This window comes from Uncinocarpus reesii, genomic scaffold, assembly GCF_000003515.1.
Source record: "Uncinocarpus reesii 1704 scaffold_4 genomic scaffold, whole genome shotgun sequence".
NCBI classification, from domain to species: domain Eukaryota; kingdom Fungi; phylum Ascomycota; class Eurotiomycetes; order Onygenales; family Onygenaceae; genus Uncinocarpus; species Uncinocarpus reesii.
In genome coordinates, this window is record NW_003052497.1 from 87,476 (window position 1) to 115,461 (window position 27,986).

Sequence of the window (27,986 nt, forward strand, 5' to 3'; positions counted from 1 at the left end):
GTCACCTTCTCCACCTCGTCAGGGGGCATCGCGTGGGAGGTTGCCAAACGCGCTAAACAGCATCTTGGACATCCCATAACGTGATAATCGCCAATGAGTATTGTTTGAAAAGAATTTCCACCAGCCCGCTCCCAACTTGAATCATTTCCCAGACTATATTTAGAAAACAACACCGACCAAAGCTCTGCTTCAAGCCGTTTTATGCTGGACTGCCTCAGAAAGAGTTTGAGCGTCGATACCGAGCTACCCTAATCAGGTTAGATGCCAAGGCCGCTAAGCTCCGCGGCACGTGCTTGGCCGTGGCGAAGTCCGATTGGGTGGCTGTGCTGGGTGACAGCCAATGAAAAAATGAACTAGGAATTGATTTTTGCAATTGGTTGTACTCCATACTGTACTCCGGACTGTGACTTCAATATAGCAGAATGGACTCATTTGATTATTTCCCAGGAACCAGGGCGAATTTTATACAAATGTGTGTGCAAACTTCATACATACCCAAACTTCAAAGCCTCAAAATGACTAGTTTAATGCTTTCTGTGTCGCAGTTGGGTTTGCTGTGCACTCCGGAGCAGGAGTCCACGGCTCAGTTGTTCGATGAGGTGCTTTGCCAGGCTTCCTCTCGGTGCGAACAAGCACCGGGATGACCGCCCCTGTTGGAAGGGGGAAATCTCTATGCTGAACCACTTCGAGAATTGCGGTGATAGCCCCTGAATGAGCAGTTATTGAGATGAATGTGCTGCTGTCACTCAAGAGGATTTCGTCCAGGGCAGCCCTTAGGCGCTCAGTCCGAGCAGAGGAGGATTCACGGAGTTTAGAATCCCAAAGTTGGTCAAATTCGGCAAAGCCTGGTTCGATATTGAAAGTGGGAAAGCTGGCCTTGATGTGCTTCCGCGAACTACGCCGATCGCACGTATGGATTCCTATAGTTTCGCGAAGGAGCTAATGCAGCATCCGTTTAGCAACAGTTGCTTTCAAGCTGCGTATCAGAAACAGGCCGATAAAACGAGCCGGCATACATACCTCTTTGACCGTGGGGACAAATGGGTGGGATAGGGGAAGGTTCAATGTGCCAAATGTTACATCGGCTGTTTCGAGACAGCGATAGAGAGGACTCGTGTAGTAGCTTTCGGGAACGGGGATACCGTGTTCTATTTGGGTGGCCCAGACGCTGTTGGCCACTTTAGCATCTGCTATTCCTCTGTCTGTTAGATGGGCATCGGCCCAAGTGGATGTCTCGTTCCCGTCAAGCATAGACCAGTAGCACTACCAAGGTTAGCGCTGCAGGTCATTTTCGTCAACCATAAAACTGAAAACGTACGTCCCAGGAGGGAGTTCCATAGTAACTTTCCGCCACATTATGGTAACCCTGACCATGTCGGCCAAGGTAAAGCAGCGTGTACTTTGTGTCGGGCTCAGCATCTTGGTTGAGTGTTAAAACTTTATGCTTAAAACGCTCCCATTGTGATTTGCTCCCGTTGGGATCTGACAACGTATCCGTATCGTATGCTTGATTTATGAGGCCGAAGTTCGAGGTTGCCTTGACGATGCGGGTTAGCATTTGGCACCAATGACTTGGTTGAACATACATAGTCAAAAGTCGCAGGATCGGTTGCTGGGTCATCTTGCAAAAAGTATCCTGTTACAGTGGAATATTCGAGATGGAAGACAGACGCCGATTCTCCCATCGCGAAAAGAAGGGCCGCGACGATGGTTGCGAAAAGCAAGAGCGGGCTATTTACCACGGACATCAGCCCACAAACACGTCACTGCCGGCATGGAGTTAGCCAGCTCATTCCGACGGCAAGCGAGGTTGAAGTAATTACCTTGGCCCATGCAAAGGTCAATTTATACCTGGCGGGCAACCAGCTAGGTAGTTAAAGCCACCCCACACAATTGACTTACATAGCAATTACTGTCCGGCAGCAGTTGAATAATGTCACTCTGCTTGACCTGGGCTGAGAGCACATCTATCTCCCTTTTTATGCTAGCCAGCAGCAGAGCCGTAGCAGAAGCAGGGTCGTATCGATTCTTTCTAGACACCTGATGCTGCTTGTCCGGATGATCTGGAACACTGCTCAGCCTGTGGTACGAATAAACTACTTTTTAAGCTTTGGCCCACTAACTAGTTAACTAAACCCTAACTAACTAGCAAATCATAGTAAGAGTCAACTAACTTGAAGACTTGATATGAAGTTCTAGCAAATTCATCAACAAAGTCAGGAATACAATATAATATAATGAATAATACCCTCCGCTCCATCACTGTATAAGAGCAATAACAGAGATAGGGAAAGAAACTTATTGAAAAGCTGTACACATCCTTGGAGAAAATAATACATCTTGATGGTAATAAAGTGCCCACTACTTCAACAACAAGCGAGTCAACTGCCTCTTCTGATACCAATTCCTTCAAGCGCTTATGTTCCCGATCTGGGCCCATAAACTCCAGCATGAAGACTTCTCGAAACAACACCAAATCCCCTTTCGTAATTCACTGCGCTAGCGACTGAGGAGCCGCAACTCCCAGGCGTAAGGATAATTCGGTGTTGAATTCTGCGGGCTTGCCGTAGTTAAACTACCGGGGAGTGACAGGTACGCTGAAATCGCAGATTAAGGACCCTCAAAGCATCCGCAACGGGCCCGGCACAAGGTAGTTTACCGCGAAATGCAATGTCCGGCCGGCAACAGGCTACTAGGAATTGCAAGGATCACGGTCATGCTCCTCCATCCACGCAGCACCGGCGGGGTTGGCAGTATCCAGGACTGGACGGACATGATGAGGTTATTTCTGAGGCACTGATTGACCATGTATCTTCATCTCCAAGTTTCTGAAAAGCTTCGTCTACCAAACGATAGCCGGTGCTTATGGCCTGGAAACGCTCTTGATCTTGGGCTGTAGGGACAGCTTGCTCGCCGCTACCTAGCTCAGATACCGGGGCTTCCATAGGGTATCACTGTTGAAAAAGGTTTCTAATAGTAAGTGGATTAGCATTCAGAACCAGAAAGTAGGATAAAAGAAGGAACTTGCCTAAGCCCTGGAGGCATTGACTTTGTCCTACATTGGAGGAATCTTTGGAACAGTTTCGATGGGCTATGATTGTTTTCCATTCCAATGACTAGTTAGTTAGTTATGGGGTTAACAAACTCAGTCCCACGCAAGCTTGGTGATGTGTCGAGCGAATGCAATGTCCGGCCGGCAGCAGGCTACTGGGAATTGCAAGGATCCTAGTCCTTTCCTGTAGTTAGCTCGTTGCCGTAAACTGGCTCTATTCCTGATGCTTCAACCTTTGAATCCTCGTCTCCTTTGGCCCGGGGTAAATTCGATTGAGATTCCCTTCATGGGCGTAGCAACTGGATTGCAGCCCTCCATGCCGAATTCAACTAGTAGGTCTTCAACGAGCTGTTGCTGATTGACGATTATATCTCCATTCGAAAGCCTTTCAACCTGCATACCCAAATAACGGTTGTTCGTAACCTCATTTATCTCAAACCTCTCTCTGAGCTTTTCAATAGTCCATTTGATCTCAGCCTCGTTAGGCCCCGTAATTCGACAATACCATCGACGTGTAGGGTCATATAAACTTGTTTCCGTCGGTGAAACAGTAAACCCGCGTCGTATCGTGTATTGTCTTCAGGGGCTTGAGATTCATTTTCTCGATTAGAATTGAGAAGAGTACATACAATGCTGAGTAACAGAGTATGAGGAAATGAAAGAACTGCTGTGTGAGCTGATGAGAAGCTTACCCCGACTGCTTTGACTACTTGCCATTGACAGGACAGTGATGCCGATGATGTGGGTTTGAAAACAAGAGTGATATACCTTTTGTTGAGGATGGAGAATGCTGTACTGATGATAAAATTGATGCGGCTCCAAGACAGCCACGATCTGTGCTGGAAAGGAATGTATATTTATTGGTCGAAGAGTTATCATCTTTTTCAATCATTAAATCGGCTTATTTAAGTGGATGATTGGGTGGCCGGGACCTTTTCCGTATGTTAGCTCTCTATCTAGGACTGTTTTGATAGCGATGATACTTACTTAGCAGGAGCTGACTCCTTTCAACACCTGTAATCGTCCGCTTAAATGGTTAAACGGCAGCACCAGCCCCAGTGGTGGCGTGACAGTGACGATTTGTCGAGATTCAAACTAAAGGGATGGTGACACGGTACCACTATAGTGTAAGACATGTAACTAGATGCCTAATATTTTAAATGAAGCGGGTTTGGTAGGTAAAATGAAGTTTAAAATTATAGGAGAATTTGGCCAAACCATCAGGCGGCACATATAGTTAAGATAACTTTTAGAGCATGAGGCATGGTTTATCGTAGCCACAACCCAGTGCCTATTGCAAAGGTTTCTTGGTGATGCTGGATAGAAAAGGAAAGAGTAGCAGTTTGAGAGCAGAATAATCAGCTCTTTATATGCTCTGGGAATGGGGGTCACACTGACAGCTAGGGCAAGTGAGAATCAATGTGAATCTTCCAGAATCATTAACAGGCTTAAAGAGGTGAAATGAAAGTGAGGCACGGAGAAAGTCACGTCCTTTATGCCGGAAAGAAAGTGAATGACAAAAAGGTGATTGGAAGCTCCTATGTGCCGAACTAGAGGTCCGTGAGTCACGATTAAGAATATCGGCTCGTCACAGGACTCATAGTTGAAGGGTTGCCATGGCTAATTAAATCATGCTGAGAATCTCACAACAGGGCCATTTTTAGAGCATCACGAAAAGATTCAATTCAATTCATCTCTCGCTAACTCAGTGAATGCTAGTGAATCAACGAATGCTTTGGCGTATATTTTTGCTTCGCAGTATCATGCTCAGGCTTTTCCATCTTTCCCGGCTCTTACACTTTCACGTGTCTCATCTCCGACAATCGGACGTTTCTCCTCTCTCGAAGTGGAGTTGCCTTGGGTTCCAATTTTCAAAAAGAACACCAGGACGGCGCCCAGTGCTGAAAATCCAGCCGAAAGCCAATATGTCGACAGATACGGCTTTATACTGGGGGGATAAGAATACTTATGCTCCATTGAGATGTAGATAGCAGTGGTCATGCCAAGCCCGATATTCTGGCAGAGTTTTGTAAGGGTGTTGAATATTCCACCGGCTAACGATTGCTGAGACGGTGGAAGCGACGACATTACGTACATCTATTGCGGTATCTTGACTTAGCCGAGAGAGTCATTAAGATTGTCAGCAGGGCGAAGACTTACATTAACGACATTAAATTCAATATCCGCACCCACAACAGAAAGCATGAGGGCAGGGAATATAAACGCCCAGTACGTGGCATCCTCCTGCATAAAGCTAAGGATAAGGAAACAAGCAACGTATGAGAGCGCACCGATGCCCATCAGAAGCCTGTTGTTCACCCGGTGGAGAATTAGGCCCGCAATAACATTGACTAGGATCCCGTTGACGACTTGAGGAAGAAGGTAGAGAGCAACCTCGAGTGCATCTAAATGCTTTATTCGCTGCAAATACAGAGCCAGCCAAAAGGAAACTGACGAGAATCCCATAAAGCCCAAGCCGAGGATTGCATTTAGCTACAGTAGAAGATTAGCAATTCTGGTCTTGAGCGAAGTGTGATGTTTGCTTACCAAAGAGAAGTCCCGATCCTTCCAAATGTACAACGGCATCAATGGGTATTTCGCGATGGACTGCCAATACAGAAATGCGGCGACAAGAAGCACGCCAATCACCAAAAGGGCAATGACATAGCCAGTTTTCCATCCATTGGGGGCGTCTCCGGAAAGACTGATTTCGTAAATCTTAGCAATTTCGTTTTGTAGGCAAGAGCCATGGGGAATCTCACGTTAGTGAACTGGAAAACAATGCCAACCCTGAGACAATTAACATTGATCCGACCAAATCGAATTTCTTCAACGCCTCTAGACTCAATTTCTCCCTTGGCTGTGTATCCGTGGGGACGGTCCAGATCGTTAACATCGAAAAGATTGCATACACACCGGCCAAGGCCCAGTATGACGCCCGCCAATTATACAACCGAGAAGCGATTCCCGATATGATTGCGCCACCTACGAAACCTAGTGGATTCCCAGCACTGAAGCAGGAAAACGCAATGTTCTTTCGCCTGGAAGGCTTTTCGTATACTGCACCTAGAGTGCCCACAGCAGGTGGGACGACAGCCGCAGAACAGAGACCGACGAAACCGGAGAAAATATCGAGAAATATGGCGTTTGGCGCAAAGCCAGCAACAAGGACGATCACGGTGTAAAGCAGCATGGAGACGACGAACATGACCTTACGGCCAAACAGGTCCGCAAATTTGCCAAAGGAGAGGAGGAATGCGCCGCTACTGAGTCTATATTGTGCAGATATAATGAGTCGGCAGCGACTGGCCGCGGAGGACTATGGGACTTACGAAGCACCAGCAGTGATCCAGGTAATCTCCGCCGATGACATGTTCAATGCCTCGCCGATAGCGGCTGTAACTCCAATATTCATCCCCGTGAAGAAGGATGCCTGGCCAATTGCCATCGTTGTCGTGATGACAAAAATACACTCCTGGATCGTGGTGCTGAAGCAAGCTGGGCGCTCACCCTTGAACACAGGTTTGGCGGAGTCATTGCTGGTATCTCCCCCCTCGTTGACTGGCGGGCAGGTGGATTGTGCGCCCTCAGCTTCAATAGCACCGGCCATCCGCAGCAGGTAATGCGACGGCTAGCACCCGCAGGAGAGATATGTCAAATCGGCCAAGCTGGATGAATATCTGAAGGGCACAGTATGCATGTCAACGGAAGGGCTTGGTTGCCGCGAGCCTTGGTGCCGCTTGAGTTTCGGAGTCTGCGGGTGCATCATGGGTAGTGGACGTAATGGTTGCTTAAATATCAGGTTCGCTGGTTGATTCGGGCCCGAGGGTGTCTTCCAAACCCTCCGTTGTGAGCAGATCGAGATGGCGCGTGGTCGTGATTAAGTCAGCAGCAGCGGTGGAATTCCGCGCAAGGCCAGCCGGGAGCCCACCTGGCCCGATTGGCTGGCGGCAAGCCGAGATCTGATCGCGCTTGTGATTTTACGCGAAAAGGGCTTTTTTTATTATCAGAAAAAAAAATGAATTCGAGGAAAATAAGGCCCGGCAGCAATAGAATATCACAGAAAAAGATAAAAAAATACCGCAAAAAAAGAACTAGCCCGATGCGGGGCTCGAACCCGCAGCCTTGAGATTAAGAGTCTCACGCTCTACCGATTGAGCTAACCAGGCTTGATATGACTAAGCCCTGGCCAAGGGCCACTTGAGCAGCGGTTAATCGCGGAGGGGGATGTAATCTTGAGATATGAATATGAAAGGTTGTGCCTAACTTGAGCAGAATTCATCCCATGAATGACAAAAGACTATAAAGGGTATACACAAACAAAACCGAGCGATACGGCAAGCGAAATAAAAATCTAACCGAAACCCACCACTAAAGGCCGCAACGCCAATCCGCTGGTCAACGGCGAGAAGAGCGCGAGGGTGCCTCGTAGGCCATTTATCTGGAGCTAGGTCCCGAAACCATTCGCGGCCGTAGATCCAAATGCAAGGCGACCAAAGGTGGGCGTTTGAGTAGTGTCTGAGCTCGCGTTGGAGAACAATCCAGGGCTTCTCAGCGGCTCTGATACCCTTAAGAGGCAGCTACCCGGCTGAGAAGTCGATCCGCCTCCTCCAAACGTGCTTGTGCCGCTAAGCGGACGCGGTCCAGAAGTTGATTGCGGAGTTGCACCAGTGCTTATTGTCGGGGTAATGTTCAGACCCTGCTTCTGAGTGCTCACCAACCGTGAAGATTTCCAGGTGTCTCCTGTTGGGCTCTGTACTGACGAAACCGTACCTGAGTCTTCGTAGTACTTATCAGGGGATGAGTAGAACGGGCTCAGCGAGCTAAAGGCCCCGAGTCGCTGTGCCAGAGCCACAGCCAGATCGGCCGCGAACTCGGGGCATTGAGACAAGAAGTTGGTGGCATTCGGCGTGGAGTACCACCGAAAATCGACGTGCCAGACCAGCCATGCAACCATCAGTTTTCGAAGTGGTGATCGCTCTCCCGTGTTCTCGTACACATAAGCAATGACTTCGGTTTGCGGCGGTTTGTCCGGATTTCTCTTCATCATAAACAGTTCATCGATTATCTCATGTTTCAGCGGCGGTACTTCCAGCTTATCAGCCAGCGTATAGAGCTGTGCGAGCTGCAGATATCGCTCGTCTACCTCCTCGTCAGAGCCAATCCCAGACAGGATATATCTCCCAGAGTAGAGCCACTGTAGGAACCGTTCAAACGTGTCCGGGTCGTCCTCTGGTAAAGACACCGCATTTTCGGCGGCTTCCTTGAAGTCTCGCGTCAGGGCCGCGCTGAAGAAGGGGGACTTTTCACACAGTATATCTTTGTGAGCCTGGAACTGAGCCGCCGATTCGCCAACAGTGATGGTAACGACAGAGACGCCGCGAAACCTACAAAGCTTTAGTACAGTCAACCAAAAGAAAGTCCGACTGGCTAGAGGATGGAACCTTAGAGAAGTCATGATGGGTGGTTCTACTGGACCCTGTGGAGGAGAATAGGCAGGGTTATGCCCGGCCCGATCCACGGTACGCGCTGTGTTTTGGTTAAGGGGGCTTCAAGGAGTTGAACAATGCTTGCGGGGGAAAACACCAGTATCAGCAGACAACAGTAGCACAGGCTCCTCAAGAAGGCAAAATCAGCAGAGGCAATTTCTCAAACATGTCAAATCTTCAATTCACACGCAATGCGTTGGTGAAATCGGGCGATATCTTGCTTGCTGCGTGATGAACTGGCATCAGGCTGAGGCGGAACATAGATCCTCCGTGCCTAAAAACAGCATCATGATATCTAGGGTGTTGTGTTGTCATTGTGCCATCATGCCATGCAACGAGTCCCCGATTCTTTGTGGTGGTAAGACCTGTGAAAGGGTCGGGACAAGGAAGCCAGAAATTTGAGAAAGTATTAATATGCACAAATGCGATGTAGATACATATCTTATTACTCTCCTTAGAGATAACTAACTAATCATCGTTGCCATGCAGTACAGGGAAATCCCAGAAATTAAACTAGCCACCGAACCATTAGTTACCGTAGTGTTAAAAGCACAAAACCATAGGGTTATCTTTCATTGTTACCAAAAGCATCATAACTGGAAGCGCAGGCATCCATTGAGTCGTAAACCGAACAGGGAATCTGGAGTGGCAATCATGAATTGTCTGCAATTAGTTCATATCCGGCCTCGGACGGCAGCATACGAATGGTCATATAGATAATCACGGCGTTAAACCCAGCCAGACACATGCTGACCACTGTTAGTATCCAAGAAGTATCCAGTTTCCAACCCGGATAGAATCGATCATCGTTGTCAAAAAGATATGACTACAATGGAAACCCGTAGTTAGCGTCTTGAATAGCTCTTTGCACTGTCAAAAGTGCCCAGACTTACCACCAGCGCCATCGCCCCGCATTGCACCAAGGTTATAAATACCAGGAAGACCGTCAGGACCTTCCACCCTGTTTCTCTCATCTGCTTCCCACCGGACAAGATCACAATATATGTGATCAGCGTCATGCCCTCGAGAACAACGGCGAATGACATGAGGAAGGCGACAGAGCGCCACATCGAGCAAAAATATCCATCCTCTTCGCCCCGGCAGTTTTCATACTGAGGAAACGGTTCGCAGGACTGCGTGAGGGAAGAGCAGCGGCGATGAAGGCCGTAGGTGTAATGGAATTTGGTGCCGGAGGGCTGAAGGTCCGCGCCAAATCAGTCGGCGCAATCATAGCAGGGAGGTATAGCGGGATACAGACCGTTTCACTGTAATAACCGAGCCATTTCGGCAAGATGATTGACGCCAGCGTCAGTGCGGAAGCTGTCAGGCCCATCCGTCAGCTCGAATCACCTTTGCGCGCCCGGCGTGGCATGGGGATGGTTCGTACCAGCTAAGAAAACGAATAATGTAGCAGAATAAAGAATCGTCTTGGTGACGAATCCAGTGTAGTTTCGCCGCCCTTCCCCGGGCACTAGATGGAAATCCAGGATGGCGACTGATTCTAGGATCCTGGGGATGGTCTTGGTTGATCACGCAGTGAGGGTCTGTTGAGGATATCGGTAGACGGGGAAAGACAGACAACAAAGCCTTCCTAGACTTTGCGAAGGATCTCTATGCGGTAAAAATGTGAGTTGAAGCGATGTCTGTGGATCTTTAGGTGGTCAGCTCGCTGCTGGGACGGCGTCCTCGTAAACACCCGCAGTGGGAGGAGACTTGGTTCACAGATGACGGCATCAAGCGTTTCAATAGTTGGCTAAAATATAACAAACAATGAAGGATTACAATCAAACAACAACTAAAATATATAAGACTGTGGTGCAGAAGAAGAAATAGATCGAAATTGAAATAATGTTCACTTGGGCACCTTCCTGATGGTTATTTGGCTGCCTGGACATAAGAGTAACTGCTAGTTACATGGCTAACACAATGACCCTACTGATTATCCTTGCACTATCAAATAGTTGACTTGGGCCACTATGAGTACTACCTTTCACGCATGGTATTTTTTGGCCCCTTGTAGCAAGTATCATGGCATCAAATTGGAGCTGTGAAGAGGATTTCATCGCAGACATTATCATGCTCTGAGCAAAAAGGCTGAGACAAGCTGAGAAGAGAATAAATGCCCCCAATACCCACAATGCATCTCAAAAGGGCCAAAAGAAGCAGAACGCTGTTCCTTTGATGCATCTAGCTTCGTCATCATCATCGAGTCAGATATCGCACCGCTAGAAAAGAAATGCAACGAAGAAAAGGGAGACATTCCGGCCAAACCTGAAGTGGGAAGCAAAGCCAAGTACTGGGGAAACAATGTATGCAGACTCCGATAGAGCAGAGGACACCATCATTTTAAAAGACAAGCAGGCAAGAATACACTGAAGAAACAAAATTGATATGGAAAGCACAAGGAAAGGAAATGCATGCAGAAATTAAAAATAGTAGTAAAAGGAGCCAGATCTTGATAGTTCCCATAGGTCAGAACATATGAAATGCAAATAACAGGAACAATCATCCTCACCCAAACATGGCCAACCCTGCTGTTCTGTCAACCCCAGCAGCCAGCTGGCACCTTCAATCAGCCAGAGAAGAGCAGGCGGGATCGAATTGTCCCCCACCGTCACCGTATCATTAAAGATTAGACTGTTTATTTTCCCTTCCTATTCACGGTTTCCATTTTCCCTTTTGCCCCAGACCATCCCGGAATCATTATTTGTCCAAAATAAAAAAAAAAGAAACAGAAAGGGCGCCGTCATTGATTCGGTACGAAAGCCGACCGTCCATTATTGTGCATATTCTTCAAATTGATATGCATCATGCCCCCGCAGGCTTGGCTTTGGTTTGGCCCAGCATAGCCCGAAAATCGTCGTTGCTTTTCGACTTCGGAGCTTGTGTCGATGCACCCTCATGAGTTGCCGTTCCGCCATCGTTGAGATGCCCCCCTTCTCTCCCTCCTGTATTGTCGGCAGTGGTGGTCTTTCCCTTGAAGGCACCTCTTTTGACACCTAGCCCACCTCTTTTCCCGGCTCGGCCTTGTTGGCCAGGTCTCATTATAGGGGCCGCTGGCTGCGTCATCAACGTCGGTTTCTGGTTTTGCTTTTGTTTTCCAACCTCAAGGCGGTCAACCTTGTGTTCGGCGGGCTGCTTAAGCATTTCAGATACCGGCCCGACATGGATTCGACGGCCCGGCGCGATTTCCCGACCGTCAAGGCCGAGCGCCGCTTTTCCAGCATCGCCAACATCCCGAAACTCAACCATCGCACCTTGATGGTCGGGACGAAGAATAATCTTTACGAGAGGACCGTAGGGCTCGACAAGAGTACGGATGCGAGAGTCATTCACGGTGTCCGGAATATTCATCAAACCAAGGGTCCGAAGCTTCTTTTCACCCACGGGCAAATCGCCTTGGCTGATAGCCGCTGACGCTGGTGATGCACCACCGTTTGGTTCCATCGACGGAGATTTTGACCTTCCAATGCGGGAAAGTATTGCAGTAGAATACCGTTTGGCGCCAGTATGCGAAGATAACTTGACGCGAAGCGGCCTGGAACGGAATTCTTTCTGATCCATTGCCAAGGCAGCATTTGCTGTTTCCTATGGTACGGTGAGCTGCTGCACAATAAAAGTAAGGTCTCAGCATGAGCTTACAGGAGTAGAAAATGCTACAAACCCGAATCCCTTACTGCCACCATCGGCTTTTGTAGGGATACGGGCGACTTCGACCTTTCCAAAGGCCATGAAAAGCTCAACCAAATCGTCTTCGGTAGCCTTCCAATCAAGGTTGGAGATGTGTATCTCACGGCCCTCTTCGAAGGCCCCCGAACGTGCTTGGCGTTTTGAGGGATCGGATATCTTTACCACGAGATGGAGATTTTCGCCTACAGGCTCCTGGTCTAATTCGAGTGCTGCGTGCGCATCGACAGTAGAAGCAAACTGCACATAGCAGAATCGGCGATGCGTATTGAATTTGAGAGAAGGAAACCGCACCTCAGCAATCTCCCCGTACTACGTAAACCATCAATAAAGATCATGTGCCATCTATCAAGGAGGAACTCACTGGGCCGAAAATACGACGGATATACGCCTCATCGGCCTCAGGTGGGAAGTTTGTGACAAAAAGAGTGGCCTTTGTTTCCAGTTGAACGCTGATTGTACGTCCTTCCAAAACCTTTTGGTCTCGAGTTTGGGCTGCTTCAGCATCCTCCTTGGTATCAAATTCGACTATCGCAGACGCAGAATTCCCATCTGCCGGGATGAGCTTAAGCGAATTAATTTTACCGCACTAAAATAGAGGACAAATTAACTTGATGTAAACTGCGGGCCAACTACATGTCAACTCACGTCACGGAAGAATTGCCGGATTTTGAGGATGGGGACGTCTTTAGGCAGATTCTTTACTGAAACGGTCGAATTCTCGCGGTCTCGTTTCGGAAGGGATTGCACCGCATCGTGCTCTGTGGATTTGGCTTCACTAACCTCCGCCTTAGGCTTCTTGCTCGCTACTCCGTTGATATCTGCGGATTCGCGCTTGCGCTTCCCAGCGTGTGCAGCAGCCTCTTCCACGTTATGCTGAGCTTCTTGTACTGCCTGAGCAACAGTGGCCTGCTGTTGGGTCGCCACTTCTAATGCTTCCTTTTCCCGACGCTTTGCAACACGTTTTGCGACCTGGCGAATCTCGACGATGGCTAATTGAAGTTCCTCGGCATCCTCGTATTGCTCGCAATGTGCGATATAAGTATCCATAATCTTCTCAGGCCAATCAAGATCCTCTTTTTGCAGGGCTTGCTTCAAAACCGCAGTCGCATAGTGTGGACTTGGGGCCTTCCTGGGGCCATCACCCTGTGTAAATTTACTCCAGCATAGGAGCTCCCAGTTGTAGAACATTAACCAGAATTCGTAACTATGTCCGTGGCGACTAACGAGACCTTTGAACGTCTCCCTAGCGCTGTCCCAGCTGCCGGTCTCACTAAGGTAACGGATATATATCCGTTCTAGTCGGAAGAGCGGGTCATTCGGGACCGCCTTGTCGCCTCTATCGCCGATAGCTTGGACACTCTCGATTGCAGATCGCATCCCCACTTCAGCGACATCCAAGTCTTCATCGGTGGAGTTGGACTGGAATGGTAGCCGTCGCAAATAACTGCACCAGGTAGTGTGGACCTTCAACACTTCAGCCACTCCCGCGGCCTCAAGTAGTCCGGTACGAGTAGCCTTATGCTTCAGGTCCGAGATTTCCTGGAAAGAATAACCAGCCCGTTCAGCAGAAAGTAACAGCTGCGACCACAACGAACCTGACCAGGGACAGTGCCTTGCAGCACGCTCTATTATTGGGATAACCGGTTCGTTCACGTGGTGGTGCATGGATTCACTGACGACGGAAATAACATAATCATCCCAAAGGTTTGCGTCGGTTGGAAATCGTAGTAGAGCACGCTGGTACAAGGCCGTCCGCAGCTGAAAACCAAAGATAGGTTTCTTGTGTTTATGCGAGGTCTCAAAATCAAGATATTGGGTATAAGCTGACCATTCTGCGGCAGTGTCCCCCGATTCGACTGCACGTTGTAACGCCAATTCATTTGGTTCTCTGGCGTCACAAGTGGCCTTGATGTCTCCCGCTTTTGCATTTGTACTGACCATGGTATCCTCGTAGCTCGCATTATAGTAGGTAGAAACGAAGTTGGAGAATATTTGGAAAGTCTGGTCCCAGGCCAAATGGGGCGTTTGAAGTCTGCTTTCAAAGAGTCCGCGAACCTGTGATGCTTTGTCGGGCGTGGGTGAGCTCGCAAGTTCGCGCATAGCGAGTTCAAGGTATCGATTCCAGACCAGGTGACTGTCGTTGATATGCCATCTCGTGGCCTCGGCGCCTTTTCTCCACACTTCCATGACAGACTGCCAGCTAAACACTTCCCGGCCTACAGTCTTATCCTCTTCAGTCCACTGGCCTTGGGAGGCTGTTTCACCAGGTTTGGAGGCAGCATCATAAAGGTATAACATCCAGTCACCATAGATTATCCATAGTTTGGTGCTTCCAAACTCCTCCTCGACGGATCTTTGGCACAACTCCATCACCGATATGCGTTCCTCCACCGTGCGAGCAAGCAAGCTCTCGTCTTGTATCCACTCTACCCACAAATCCTCACCGATCGCGAATAAGTTGTCTAGCTCTTCTCGCGCTGCTCGAAGGTCTCTCAGAACATCGTATCGGTGGGGATCGCCGCGAGAGCCCGGGGACGATGGAGGGTATACATGGTCAACAAAGCCTTGATGGAGCAATTTGATGAACTTGACGCGGCAGTCGTAGGCATGAGGGTTGCGTTGGATCTCCGCGCAAAGCTCGGTCGCCTGTTTCCTGGCATCTGGGTTTAGGCATGTGTTAGAATAGTCCCTCCTAGGCGAATCTCCCGATCCGTCAGACATCGCCTTTTCATAAGGGCGGGGTGTTGGGGTTGTGTGAGCGACGGGAGGCACGTTGGGGTACATGGTGGATGGGGACAACTGGCTCTCGTAGGATTCCGTGTTCCTGAGTCTGGGCGCGTTCGATCGTTGGGGTTGATGCTGCTGCATCGATGCCAGATCTGCGAGCGTGTCCATTCCTGGGGTTGACGCTTGTCGAGTGGGAGGCAAGTCGGCAGATGGCGGCGTTGCACCACTTGACCGCACAGGGCCCACGACTGGACTTCTGGTAGGCGGGGAAGAGTCGCGCAGGTTTGAAGGCGTCAGCACCTGGTGGACGAGAGGCGAGGAAGTCATGTTCTGTCGCGCTGGGTTGGAGCGAATATTGTGTGATTGCCTTCTGCGTGGAGGGTTGGTAGGGGCGTTACGGGCCTGGTTGGCGGGCGCTGCATCGTGGGAGAGAAGCGAATTGATGTCCATGATGACCTCACGCTGCCTGGCAAACCAAGGCGTGCACTGAGTTTTTTTTTTTTTTTTTTTTGGGAGCAGACTGGAAAGAGAGAATAAGGGCCCTCGTCACGGCGAATGCCGACTGGGGGCAGAAAGAGGATATCTCTTGGGCTGGACTACCGTCCGAAGTGAAAGGACGAGAGAGCAACAAAACCGAGTATGTTCAGCAGATAGAAATCAGTTACTAATATTCTCAGATCCGAGCATCGAAAAGGTCCATGACCCTTCGTCCTTCGTCCAAATTCGGAGAAATCCCTCACGGCTCCTCCCCCGACGCTCGTTCGAAGCGTTACGCTGTTTCCCTTGCCCCTTTGACTCTGTCTGTCCTCAGCACAGGTCCAATTCGATTGACCTCGCGGATACCACGCAAATTTTCGATGTCAAGGGACGACCAAGCAAGGGTCGCCGATGATCTGCAGGAGAGATCTTCGTGGTGAAGCATAAATCCCCAGTGCCAACGAGACGAGAACCGGGTGCTGAAGCGGCGCGGCGGCAGTGCGAAAGAGGCGGGTGCGAGATGTATTGTATCCGGGAGGGAGAATAGGCGGTCGCGACAAGCGATAGAGTTAGTGCAAGAGTCGAAAGCAGCAGAATTGGGGAGGGTTGATAGAAGCAACAGAAGACCGCAAAGCCAGAGGCTTTTTTTTCGCTAGGTCCTTAGGTGGGTCGCTTCTGGAGAGGTAGGGAGGGCGATGGGGTTAAAAGCGGCCCATGACGGAGGGAGGTGATCAAGCAGGCTCAGCTTTGGGTATTCGAGAGCGAAGATAGCTGTGAGGGTGAAGGGAGAGGGAGATGGGGCGGGTTGGTGAGGATGTGGACGAGAGAGGGAGACGATGGATGGGAGTTGGTGATGAAGAACAGTGTTGTTTCCCGCCCCAAAAGGAAGAGACAACGCTCCACACAGCAATTGAGCTACGAACCACCTACAACGGGCCTTGCTAATTACATCTGAAGACAACTAGATCTAAACATCTACAGCTAGTTGACTATGTTGCTGGTCGAGCAGTAACCGCCTCCTTTCGCCTGTCTTCCTCGTGGCCAGCTGGTCAGCCTGCATCCAGGCACTGTCATTGTGCTGATTTCAATCTGTCTCATGACCTTTATTGAGCATCCCGGCTCGTGCCCTTAGTAATAACCGGATGGACGTATTCTAGACCAGCGCCGTCAACTCTATCGCCCTGACGCCAGATGACTTGCTGTGGTCTTCTCGTTTCTCACATCGCAATCGGACTGGCTATCACGAGAAACTCCAATACAACTTCCACTGTGCTCCGCCGTTATTGAAACACAAGGAACCCACTCCAAAGAGCGATTTGGAGTAACTAACTACGGAACACCCGCGAAGGATACTCTGTACTCGGTACTGCCACCTAATCAGGCATGCAGCCAGACGCTGGCAGTTTTTCCAGCTGCCTTGTGGCCCAGAAGCGAAGATGCCGAGACCAGCACGGACTGCAATCTGGAAGGCCCTCCTGCGATCGCTTGGAGATCAAGGTGATCATTCGCCAGGCGGGCTCTCTGTCAAACGGTGGAGCAAGCGACTCGATCCCGCGCATCCTTTGAGGTGGCTGGGAGGGCTGTGCTCATTCTTATTCATCTCTTGATAGCCAGCCTTGTGACAACTAAATCGGACTGGGCGCTTGGAGCTAGTCAACTAGCACTGTGCTGTGTTTAGTTTGTGCTTTCGACGTCATCCCAGGCCGCCACCCAGCCATGAGAGAGTTGAACTGCCCGGAATGGCACCTGGTTTGGCAAACTGGTCAACCATGCTCCGCCAGGCCCGAAATGCCAATGTCCAGTCTTGATATTCAATGGGATTCGCGATCATACCAAGCTACTGCCGGATGTAGATTGTAGACACCAGTGCCTGGACCTTCCCGGTCGACGTTTTCTGAGCGATGTGTCGTGCAACTATCAACTGGATTTTAGCAATAATAATACAATGCATCCTCATCCTCGCGATGCTGCCTGAGCCTGCTTCATCTGCTGGTAAATACGGGAGTATGGAGACTGAGTAGATGACAGTCCGCGCCAAGACATCCGCTGCTTATGTCAGCAGCTACCTCTGCTAGCCACATCCAGACTAGCGCCTTCTGGCCTTTTTCAGCATTTTGACTGGCAGCATCAAACTCCCCAGCGTCGAGACGGCCATCAGCCTGCAAGTGTGGAAATCCCCCCAGTGAGGATGGCGGCTGCGTGTGCTGCGTTTGCGTCCCGCCAATGGGCCCGGACAGGCATGTTTTATGCGTCTGCCCAACTATGTGTCCATTGCCCCTTGCTGACATTCTGCTCCCACAGCTAGAACCCGGCTGCCCCAGATCTCCCGTCGCGGATTCTTATCAAGCCCGTTCCTAAACGCTACCGAGACCCCTACATCCTCAATTGACTCTTCCGATGCGCAACCCGGCGCGAAAGTGCCCTTCCGACCTCCCCCGATCAAGCGCGGCTCCCTTGCATCGGGCTCCATCTTCGCCGATGGGGAAGATGTGCCCAAGTTCACCACGGAGGGACGAACGCCCAGGCGACGTGCGGAAGCAGCCCAGGCCGCACCAGGAGGCGCGGCCGAGAGCGACTCACCTCCCCTGAGCGAGCGAGACACCGCGAACATGGAGCGAACGCTGAATCCTTTCCCCAACCGGCGGGCGCGATGGCAGCGGAAGATGATCATACGGACCGTCCACCGGCGAGGCCGGCTAACCCGCAGAGAACAGATCATGCAGTCTGAGCGCGAGCTTCAAAGCAAGTCGCATTGGTTCAAGACTTCGGTGAAGAAACTCATGCATTTGGCCAGACAGATTGCTGGGAAAAACATCGACGAGGCGATTTTGCAGATGAGATTTAGCAAGAAGAAGGCTGCCAAGGATATCAAGGCATTCCTACTACAAGCCAAGAACGAGGCCATCGTTTCACGGGGCATGGGACTGGGCCAGGCCAAGGTTCAGGCTACCCTCAGCGAAGCGGCGGAAGGTACAGAGCAAACCCAAACCACCGCCCTCGCCGCCTCAACAGATACCGCTAAGCCAGTTGAAATGAAACTCAAAGACGGCAAATACCACGTGGTGACGGATCCGACGTCGATCTACATCGACCAAGCGTGGGTGAACAGAGGGCCATTCGGCAAGGAACTTTCGCCCCGTGGCAGAGGCAACACGCACATCTTGCGGCTTCCATACACATCTATCAGCCTGGTGCTCAAGGAAGAAAAGACGCGCATCCGCGAATGGCAGGAACGGGAAGAGAAAAACATCAGGCTGCGGAAGAAAAAGGTATGGAGACAGTTGCCGGATCGACATGTAACGACACGGAACCAGTATTATGCGTGGTGATGGGTTTCTCTTCAAGTCGGCATTGGCTGTATGTACAGTATGGATAGATTGCATCCTTGGTTCTTTTGGGGTTGAGGTTGTTTCTTTTGCGGGTGTTATATGTGCAGAATACATGTTTGCTTATCATAGTACTCCTTATCACACTGACTTCGCATTTTCAATGTGCATTTTGGCTATAACTGCAGAGAAACAGATGCCGTACAATAATGATGATAGACAGGCTGTGCCAATTACTCGAGCCTGACATGACGCCCACCGAGTATTTCTCCGGATTCTCATTTTCTCAATTTGAACATAATAGATGTATTTTAATAAAATGAAACCTTCGGGAATTTTATATACATATTACAATATCCTCGTTTTATGCAACATGTTGTGGCTATAGCTGGTTAACTAGTTATGTACTCCGTGGTCATTTGATAAATGAGCATTCTCTAATCTCATAAAGTTGATGGCCTTATGACTCCTAGCTTGAACAAAATTCCTGGAGACTTCAAACATAGAATCTAAGATCAGCTCTCTGTTGATCAAGATAATTTCGGCCTGAAAATATTGCATTTGTGCGTCTCTTGATGCAGACCGGTCGGAGTGACCAAACTGCAGAGGCGTTTTCGCAATGAATCCAAAACATGTCAGTTTTAGCTGCGTGAATGCGGGTGAGGATGCTCACACATTGATTAGACACCTTTGCGAGCGGATGACCCAAACATCGATCCAGATGACAGTCCTTTTGGGACGCGAGCGGCATCACGGACACCCAGGTTCGTGTTTGGTTCCTCGGGGCCATCCAGCTCAAGGACGCAGTTCGCCGCAACTCCGCGATTTATTTTCACTCCAAGGCAGAATAGAAACTCGCGAGACCAGATCGATGCTGGCAGCCTGGTCTCTTCGCCTACAGGCCAAGCGCGGCAAACAGTGCCAGACACACGGGCTCGCCAGCAGGTCAGACTGAAGGATGTCATCCAGGATTCCGAGGACGATTCTGCAGAGGACCAAGACTGCGCCGAAATACTGAGAAGAAGCCACCTGGAGACGGATCCGCTCAGCACCAATGCATCCGATGATGACCTTGAGATGCTGCTTTCCGCATCTCCAAGCCAGCGTCAGTCGAAACGCCGACGTCTATCCATCACGTCGGTTGATGAGACGGAGAAGGGGCCGGTTACCACCAAAGACTTTGACCAGATCTCTTCCGGCTCCTCCCCGTCACCATCATCGCCCCTTCAGGCGGAGCCGGCGTCGTCACCTACTGAATTGTTAGATGATATACCATCTCCAACGGTCAACCACATGCTTTCTACACAGTTACAATCGAGGGAAGCGGTGCCGCAAATTGCGTCTCAAAGACCTTCGCGGTTCATATTCAATTCGACCCCTCAAACCCCATGGCGGTCGGGCAGAGCTAGGAACATAAGCCCTAAACTCCGGACGACAGCCACTGCGTGTTCAAGCCAGCGGTCAAAACCACACTTTATACTACCACAGATACCTCTTCAGACAGCAGAAAATGGCGTCCCAGCAACAGTAACCAGCTCCATTTCTTTTCCTCACTCCAAACAAAAGAGCCGCTCAAAACCCCATTCATTTCTACCCGGCGGCATGGCGTCCGATGTTCGGGGTTGGATTTTGGACATGGGCGCAAGGAAACAAATGACACAGGCCCCTCCGCCGCTTGATTCCGCACAGGCTTCAGATAAATATCGACTGATCGCCCAGGTAGGCGAAATTCGAACCTCAACAGCGCCTGTTCACGGGGATCAGAGCAGGCAAGGGCAGTCCAAACCTGGTCATCCGGCCCCTGTGGTATTACTATCTCCCTCCAAAGTCCAGCCTTCTCCTGCGTTGCAAAACCGCATTCTGCTTTTCGAGCCCCCGGCCTCTCCTGCGCTATCCTTAATACAGGAAATCCGACAGGGAGACTGGGTAGGAATTCGGCGAGGGGTTACATGGGAGATGGAAATCGACCCATTGGAGCATAGTGATGCTATTGCTAGCCCTTGCGGCAACAACGGGAAGAGTCCTGCAGCACGGAGGGCAGAGGTTTGGCTAATTAGTATGGATTGGGAGATTTTACCAACCGAGACTGGCTGAAGGAAGGACACGGATCACGCAGGAGGTTGTCTGCAGTATTATTTCTACCCGGAAGTAAAGGGTCGGACGCAGATTTAGGGTCTGCTGCCTTGCATAGAGGGTTGAGAGGGACATGCCCCTGGAGGCACAAAATACATTACAAAGAGGCGTCATACTTCCCATTATTCCGTTCACTTCATAGATAATATGAAAGCGTATGTACATACAATCCACCTGGCTACTCCCAGTTTCCACCACCCAGCAGCCCCGTCAAGCCCTTTTCTCTACTCGCCCTATGCTCCTCCAGGGCCTTTCTACTCGCAGCATTTTCTCTAATCAAATTCCGCTTTAATTGCAGCTCTCTCTCCTTTTCTCTTGCGGCCGCGTAATAATTAACCGCCCCCTTCTTCCCCAGATTGGCTCCGCCAGCACTGGTACTATCAGATTTCACCACAGCAATGGCGGCTGGCGTGCTGACGCCACTCGAGGACGAGGAAGTGGAGGAGGAAGAGCGGGAGGAATTCGTGGTGGTCCGTCGAAGAAGCAGAGGTGGTGGGCTTTTGAATTCGGGTGCAGTGGTCGAGGTATGGAAGGCGAATTTAGACGATGAGGATCCGGACCCTGCACCGCCAGCAATGGCTGACATGGCCGCATTGGAGGACGCAGCCCGGCGGAGAGACAGGCGGTCGACTACCTTGCCACGCCGGCGGGGATTCGTAGATTGCGCGGGTTCCTGGCGGCCGGGCGATTCCTCGCGGCCCGTAGGAGCGTCCTCGTCGTTGGGCATGTCGGGCTGGCTGTCCGGCACCATTTCCTCTGCGTCGTGGGCGTCCGGTTCTCCGATAAGGGAGGAGAGCTGAGCACGGATTTCCGCCAGCGTCGAGGGCTTCTTCTTGCCGTCCCCGGCTGTACGGCGGAGTTTGGCTGGGGGCCGATTGAGCACATCAAGCCCGGCGGTGTTCAACGGTCGTTTTCGTCCATCTCTGCCAGGCTCGTCGCTGGCACTTTGGCTGCTTTCAGGTTGTGCGCCGAGCAATGCGCCTGTATCAGAATTCGATTCGCCGTACTCATCACGCAAGAAATCCAGCCCATCATCCACGTCCCTATCCTCAATCGTTTTGAAGAAGGCTTGCTTCTTGGGATCGTCTGCGAGTTTGGTAATGTTCTCATCGGCCAACAACGCTTTGCGCATTTTGGCAAATTCTCGCTGTTTCGCCCGACGGCGAGCTGCGATGCGTTCGTCGTCCGAGTCGGAGAGGTCGAAATCATCGCCCATGCCGCGTTTTCGGCGAAGAGCGCCAGTGGTGATATCGCGAAGAAGCTTGTTCACTTCTCCTTCATCTTTCTGTCTTGCGTGGTCGCTGTATGAGAAAAGAGATTAGCATTGCCTCAGTAACCAACCCCCTGACAGGTATCAGAGATGCCACTCACGCATTCAGAGCAGCCAACTCCTGCTCATCAACGACTTCTGCACTGTTATCATTGATCATTGTCAAATCCAACTCATCGTCCTCGCCTGAATCGTCATCACTTGCGCCTCCCAATCCGGCATATTCGTCTTCGGACTCTTCTGCAGCTTCATCGACCACCTGTTTTGCCTTGCTGTTCTTCTTATCAAACGGTGTGACTGGCTTCTTAGCTGCTTTGCGCATAACGTCAAAGGCACTGGGCTTAACTAGAAAGCCGTCTTCGGTATCGGATTGCGCGTGCACAACTCCCCGCTTTAGACGCCTTCCTTCCCGCCTTGCAATGGGTGATGCATCTTTACGGAGAAGCACCGTGTCTAGGGTCGAATTGGGCTGCGTCAAGAAGCGTTTCCCGTGGTCAAACGGGGACATCACAAACCCGACATCCTGGCTAGGCTCTGGAATCTGCGAGTAATCGCTCATTGTCTTGGCCGCTGGCGATTCAAGAATGCGTGCATCGTGCTGGGTGAAGTCTGCGAGCAGATCGAGTGTCCCAGCATCCACTGCTTGACTGTCACGGACAATGTGCTGGGAATCCGGCTCGAGCAGGTCTCCGACCTGAACATCAAACTCGGGCATCTGGCGGAGCGCCGCAAGTGAGTCTTGCTCATTGGAATCATCATGGTCCTCAGCGAGAGTGGCGGCAAAGGCTTGAGACAGTCCCATGAGCGGAATTGTCTGGGGTCCCAGGCCTGGAATGAACGGTTTAACCGGAGTTTGGGCGACGGCAGCTGGCTTCTCGTCGTCTTCATCATCAGAAACAATGAATTTTGGCCTTCTCTGCCGCTGTGATACTCCAGTCGGCCGGTCGTTGTTTGGCGATTCCTCTTCGGAGGCGTCTTCGTCAGACTCGTCAGCTGCTTCGCCCATTATCAACTCCTCATTTCCGATAGCATTCCCATCATCAGACTCGCCCTCCTCTGAGACTTCGTCTTCCTCATCATCGCCATCCTCCATTTCTTGCTCGTCTTCCTCGCCTTCGTCATATTCCGCATCCTCACTATCATCAAGTTCCGCAGCACGTTCGCCGGCTTTCTTCTTCGCAGCCTTCTCCTTCCGCGCAAGCTCTTCAGCCTCCTCGAGCGCGCGTTCCATCAGATTTTCAACGTCATCCTCTATATGGGCCTTTTCCTCTGCTGTCTGAAGGATCACACCCCTTGCCCGGAGCGCTGCAATCTTCTCTTCTCGTTCCTGTGCAGCTTGTTTTCTCGCCTGCTGGAACAACCATTGCTCATGCTCCGCGCGAGTCAAGGTTCGATTCTTCTTGGGCGAGGTAATCCGCGCCAACAGCTTCAGTTTCCGGAGAGTATCAGCCGATGCAGATGATTTTGCAGAGAAGTTCTCAAAGAGGGCCAGTTTGCGCGCCTTTGCTGGCGATGTAACGATTTCCAAGTCCGAATCGGAGTCGTTTTTCTGACTTTCAGCCACGGTTTGTCTTGACAGTTGAACACGTATTGGACGGGCAGCTGGAGCAGCACTCCCTCGTTTCGAAATGGTGTCTTTCTGCTTCGTCGCTGGCTCTTTGGAGGGAATGTTGCCGAGCTCCTCGTTGATTTCTGCGAGTTCAGCAACCATTTCCTTTTCAAGTTGGTTCAAAAACGTACCCCCTTCGGTGGTTGGTTCTTTATCGTTTTCTGATGCGTAAGGCAACGGGGAGGTCGGCGGAGTCGACTCTCTATCCTGCTCGACGTTGTCATCATCAGAATGATGTACTGAGCTTGCAATCGCCGAACTGTGCGTGTCCGTGGCCGCATCACGGCAAACGATGCTATGGTCAACATTGCACTTTTGATTGAATCGCTCAATAAAACCACTCAGAGTAAACTTTCTCTTCGTTGTCGCTTGGTGAGCGAGCTGCATGTTACGGCTCATCCGCTGTGTTTCACGATTCATCTCGAGCAGGGCTTTCTTACTCGCTTTTCGCGCAGGGCGAGAATACTGCGAAAGTTTACGAGCAGCCTCAGCATCTTCTTGTTCGTCCCCATCGGCATTTTCGGCGTCGGATGTCAATTGCATTCTAGCCTCCGCGAGTCTTTGCATCCGTTCAGCCCTTTTCTCAGTTTCCAGCCGTTCCTTTTCCTCTCTTTCCTTGCGCTTCTGTTCGACAAGGGCCTGTAACCGGGAGCGTTTCTCGGGTGCCAGAACCTCGCTTTCCGCATCAGAGGCGTCATGGGTGGTCGTACTTGTAGGCCTAATCGGTGAATCCTGAGGAATGAATAAGGGAGAGGAGGCTCGGTGTGACATGTCATCTCGAAGAGTGCTGGGGTTCGATCTTAACGTCCGGTTCCGCACTGCAAGGCGAACGTCTCCTGACGATGATTGCGAATCTTCTGATACATCCCCTTGATCGATAACATCATCGCCGAGCAGCTCCCTAAAAAAGTTCCCAACCTGGTTCTCCCGCGGCTCGGAAGCAGCGTGTAGCCTCGCTGCAAGTCGTCCGCGTGGAGCAACTGGAACATCGTCGTTGTCATCGTCGCCATCGTTATCGACGGCATTGACCGTAGTCCGCTTCTGTACGTTCGCTCGGGTAAACAGGCCCGAATCACCTCGCGTTTTAGCCGCGATAATTTCACCTTCAGACTCCGAATCGGTATCGAATTCCGCAAGAAGTGCTTTGATCTTCCTTCCGGGAGTCAACACGCCCGGCGAGCCCGCTTCTCCCTCGCTGTGGCTTTGCCGCGACGCGATCGACCGTGGAGTCGATGGGCTCGACATGATGGCGCAATTGATCTCGAATACGTTTTGAGAAATAGGGAAAAATTCACTTGCAGGGTCGTAACATTGACCGCGCTGGCCTATTCATTATGAGACCGTAGTTGTGGTTCTAGCTCAGATGCGTGAGACTGTTGTTGATCCGCAGCGACGCGATTTGTCCAAACTCGATACGCGTCAGGACGCGCTTGACGTCATGCGAGTCACGCCAGCTTCATCGATATTTGCATTGTTTGCATAACTATTAGTAGCCCCTGAATGTGCGTTGATATATGGGATATCGCATTGCGAAAGGTTTTATTCCCCCTAAGAACCGGAATCTAAAGCTCGCTAGCAGAGAAGTAACTAGCTCTGAAAGATTAAAAGTACATAAAGCCATTAATTCATTTGCAACTAGGAGAAATCCATGTCGAATTTGCTTTGATTCACCGTACATCCCTCCGGAGCACCTGAATACATACGTCCGTCGACCAACGCCAAAAGAAAAGCCTGTACGGGACACGAGACAGTCTACTTAACGGTAACTACCTATTCCGGTAAAGACGTTTAAATTTCAATATCGATTTCAAAATCCAGCGAGGCAGCGAGAATTTCGTCGGCATTCGGCGCGTAACGAAGCTTTGGGATCCCGGTCTGGGCTGGAGCGTCTTTTTTGATGATATTGACAGGCGTAACTCCACGAGGGGGTGTAACTTTGTTCGGGGTGCCAGCAGCAGTGAGGGGGGTGACAGAACCGCTGATCTCACTACGTTGTTCCTTTTTGGGCACAAGACGGTTACCGCTCGCGTCGTAATGCGTTCGCGCACGAGTCTTCACCCGAGCAAACCGATCCGGTAATGCTTCTCCACGGGCAACCGCGGCTTGTTGCAGCCGAGCAGCTCGTCGCTCTGCAATTTCAGCTTTGCGAACATTTTCGGCATTGAGTTTCTGATTGCGACGATTGAGTTCCGCCAGGCGTTCCTGCTGTGTCTTTTCAGAAGACCTAGGTTCAACAAGCGATGTGCCAAACGCTAATTTCGGACCAGACAAGCGGGCAAGCTCTGTGTCGCACTCGGCGATAGCGGCTTCATCCCCAGACGCAAGTGCTTCCTGACGACGCTTTTGCAATTGAATACGCTGAAAGACGGCCATTTTATTGTCATGGGTGCCTTGACGTTTCAGCTTTTCTTCTAGTTCCTCCTTGGAAAGTTGATAGTTGATCAGGCTGTGAATATCATTGATTTTCTTAGCCAGAACGGACTTGGTAGGCATTTTGAAGCCTTCGACGACCATGGTCTGACGGTAGCGATTGAACTCAGACTATGTCACGGCCTCACGGTCAGTAGCAATCCTTGCAAACATGCGGGATCACTCCTAATGATACTCACCTCCGTGAATGGACCGTCTGAGCAGAAGATAAAGGGGAATTCTTTCTTCGAATTTCCATGCTCTAGGACAGCATACTGTTTGGTGACGAACTTCCTTCCGTTTAGGCCTTCAATAGCATATGGTCTACCCTCAACAAAACCTGCCAGATTTTAGCATTACATATGTAGAAAATGTAGGTCAAGGTCCTCACTTTTGATCAAACAAAGTCGGTACACAGTTTCTCCAGTATCAGGATGAGGTCCAACGTTCAGACGAGTGTAACAGCCAGCAATAAGTTTTTCAAAATTTGGGTAAAAGCAGTATTGTGCAAAGTTGCGCCGGCTGACTCGTGCGCGCTCAAAGTCTCGAAATTCAGCAGGAAGTGCATCCTTGGCTGGTGATGTCGAACGGCGACGAGCGTCATCGTCCCATTCCACCTCACTTTCACCATGGGCGTCGACATCTGAGCCGTCTGGGGATGCGGACCGCTCGCCCTTCTTCCTGCTACTGGCATCACGGCGACGCTGTTCTTCACGCTTGCCTTTCTGCTCCCGCTGGCGTTTGTAGGCTTCGATCGCACCGGAGGCTTCGCCAACTTTCCGGCCACCTAGCGTGGTCTTCTGACGCGAGCTCTTGCGTTGGCCCTCGGTGTCAGAAGCCTTGCGTTTTCTCTTCTCAGTAACCTTCGCCTCCTCGCGCTCCCGCATAGCAAGCAGGCGACGAAGAGCAAGGTCCTGGTTGTGGCGATCGACGAGTTGAGCTCTTTCAGAAAGCAGCTCTTCTCGCTGGATTTCCGGCATGGCCATGATCTCATCCTTGTCTTTGGCAGAGTAAAATAGTTTTTCGTACGGGAAAATGGGGCCCTGCTTCTCTTCGGCATGCGACGACGTCTCTGAGTCGGATTCAGACATGGACGCGGAATTCAGGGACTTGCGAGAGCGGGGGGTCGAGGAAGAACTAGACATTTTGGCTGTTAGGGACACTCGATATTGCTTTATCTCTCAAGGAGACAAAACTGATGAGGAGGATTATGGCGGCCATGGACATTGAGCAAACGGGATGTGCAAGAACGAACATGGAAAAGCAGAACAGAAGATCGAAGAGACCTCCAGCAGCTGGACAGAAGGCAAAGAACGCATATTCAGGATGTGCAGGGTACATACAGTTCACCTTCCTCACTTTCTTCATCATCCTTCACCTTCTTTCTCCGCTTGACAGGTCTTGCCATCCCTTTGCGCGCCATCTCATCCACTTGGTCTTCAACAGAGTGTTGTTCCTTGGAGGAGGAATGAAGAGGGGAGAGATTTTTTTGAGGGGCTGGCGTGGAAGTTCCCTCATCTGATGAATCATCCCCTCCCGCCAAAGCGAGAAGCTCGGCGTCCAGGTCAGCCATCTTGGACAGTGAGCAGTGGATAGAACTGTATCAAAGAGCGTCGAAACAGGCCTGTGAGGCGCCAGAACTGATGGAACCTGCCACCTGTTAATGCAGATTCCCCCGGCAAACAGTGACAAACTCCGCAAGGGAGTGAGAGAGGAGGAGAGTGGGAGTGGCAATCAGGATCTGATAGGGGGTGGTCTTTGTGCAGAGGTGCTTGCAGCCCAGGATTCTCAACAGTCCAGTGTC

The 27,986-nt window shown here is 50.7% G+C and overlaps 7 protein-coding genes and 1 non-coding gene across 8 annotated transcripts; 1 reads left to right on the forward strand and 7 right to left on the reverse strand.

The window, feature by feature from the left end:
- Positions 1 to 519: 519 nt before the first annotated feature.
- On the reverse strand, positions 520 to 1,685 carry UREG_06131 (uncharacterized protein; the record flags this gene model as incomplete). Its single annotated transcript, XM_002583118.1, has 4 exons — positions 520 to 939; positions 1,021 to 1,263; positions 1,319 to 1,537; positions 1,587 to 1,685. 4 exons carry the CDS (start codon positions 1,683 to 1,685, stop codon positions 520 to 522), a joined length of 981 nt encoding a protein of 326 aa, XP_002583164.1.
- A 3,134-nt stretch (positions 1,686 to 4,819) lies between these two features.
- On the reverse strand, positions 4,820 to 6,662 carry UREG_06132 (uncharacterized protein; the record flags this gene model as incomplete). The annotated part of the gene is made up of 5 exons (XM_002583119.1): positions 4,820 to 5,149; positions 5,213 to 5,545; positions 5,600 to 5,809; positions 6,042 to 6,324; positions 6,385 to 6,662. 5 exons carry the CDS (start codon positions 6,660 to 6,662, stop codon positions 4,820 to 4,822), a joined length of 1,434 nt encoding a protein of 477 aa, XP_002583165.1.
- Positions 6,663 to 7,148: 486 nt separating this feature from the next.
- On the reverse strand, positions 7,149 to 7,221 carry UREG_07970. The gene has a single exon. It is a non-coding gene; the product is annotated as a tRNA-Lys (tRNA).
- Positions 7,222 to 7,499: 278 nt separating this feature from the next.
- Positions 7,500 to 9,587, reverse strand: UREG_06133 (uncharacterized protein; the record flags this gene model as incomplete). Its single annotated transcript, XM_002583120.1, has 4 exons — positions 7,500 to 8,340; positions 8,444 to 8,531; positions 9,244 to 9,367; positions 9,435 to 9,587. 4 exons carry the CDS (start codon positions 9,585 to 9,587, stop codon positions 7,500 to 7,502), a joined length of 1,206 nt encoding a protein of 401 aa, XP_002583166.1.
- A 1,762-nt stretch (positions 9,588 to 11,349) lies between these two features.
- UREG_06134 (uncharacterized protein) lies at positions 11,350 to 15,408 on the reverse strand (the record flags this gene model as incomplete). Its single annotated transcript, XM_002583121.1, has 4 exons — positions 11,350 to 12,129; positions 12,184 to 12,540; positions 12,593 to 12,817; positions 12,877 to 15,408. 4 exons carry the CDS (start codon positions 15,406 to 15,408, stop codon positions 11,350 to 11,352), a joined length of 3,894 nt encoding a protein of 1,297 aa, XP_002583167.1.
- Positions 15,409 to 17,623: 2,215 nt separating this feature from the next.
- UREG_06135 (uncharacterized protein) lies at positions 17,624 to 18,764 on the forward strand (the record flags this gene model as incomplete). Its single annotated transcript, XM_002583122.1, has 2 exons — positions 17,624 to 17,685; positions 17,741 to 18,764. 2 exons carry the CDS (start codon positions 17,624 to 17,626, stop codon positions 18,762 to 18,764), a joined length of 1,086 nt encoding a protein of 361 aa, XP_002583168.1.
- Positions 18,765 to 21,072: 2,308 nt separating this feature from the next.
- UREG_06136 (uncharacterized protein) lies at positions 21,073 to 25,018 on the reverse strand (the record flags this gene model as incomplete). The annotated part of the gene is made up of 2 exons (XM_002583123.1): positions 21,073 to 22,195; positions 22,266 to 25,018. The coding sequence occupies 2 exons, from the start codon at positions 25,016 to 25,018 to the stop codon at positions 21,073 to 21,075; spliced, it is 3,876 nt and encodes a 1,291-aa protein (XP_002583169.1).
- A 543-nt stretch (positions 25,019 to 25,561) lies between these two features.
- Positions 25,562 to 27,755, reverse strand: UREG_06137 (uncharacterized protein; the record flags this gene model as incomplete). The annotated part of the gene is made up of 4 exons (XM_002583124.1): positions 25,562 to 26,314; positions 26,383 to 26,522; positions 26,574 to 27,319; positions 27,526 to 27,755. The coding sequence occupies 4 exons, from the start codon at positions 27,753 to 27,755 to the stop codon at positions 25,562 to 25,564; spliced, it is 1,869 nt and encodes a 622-aa protein (XP_002583170.1).
- Positions 27,756 to 27,986: the final 231 nt, after the last annotated feature.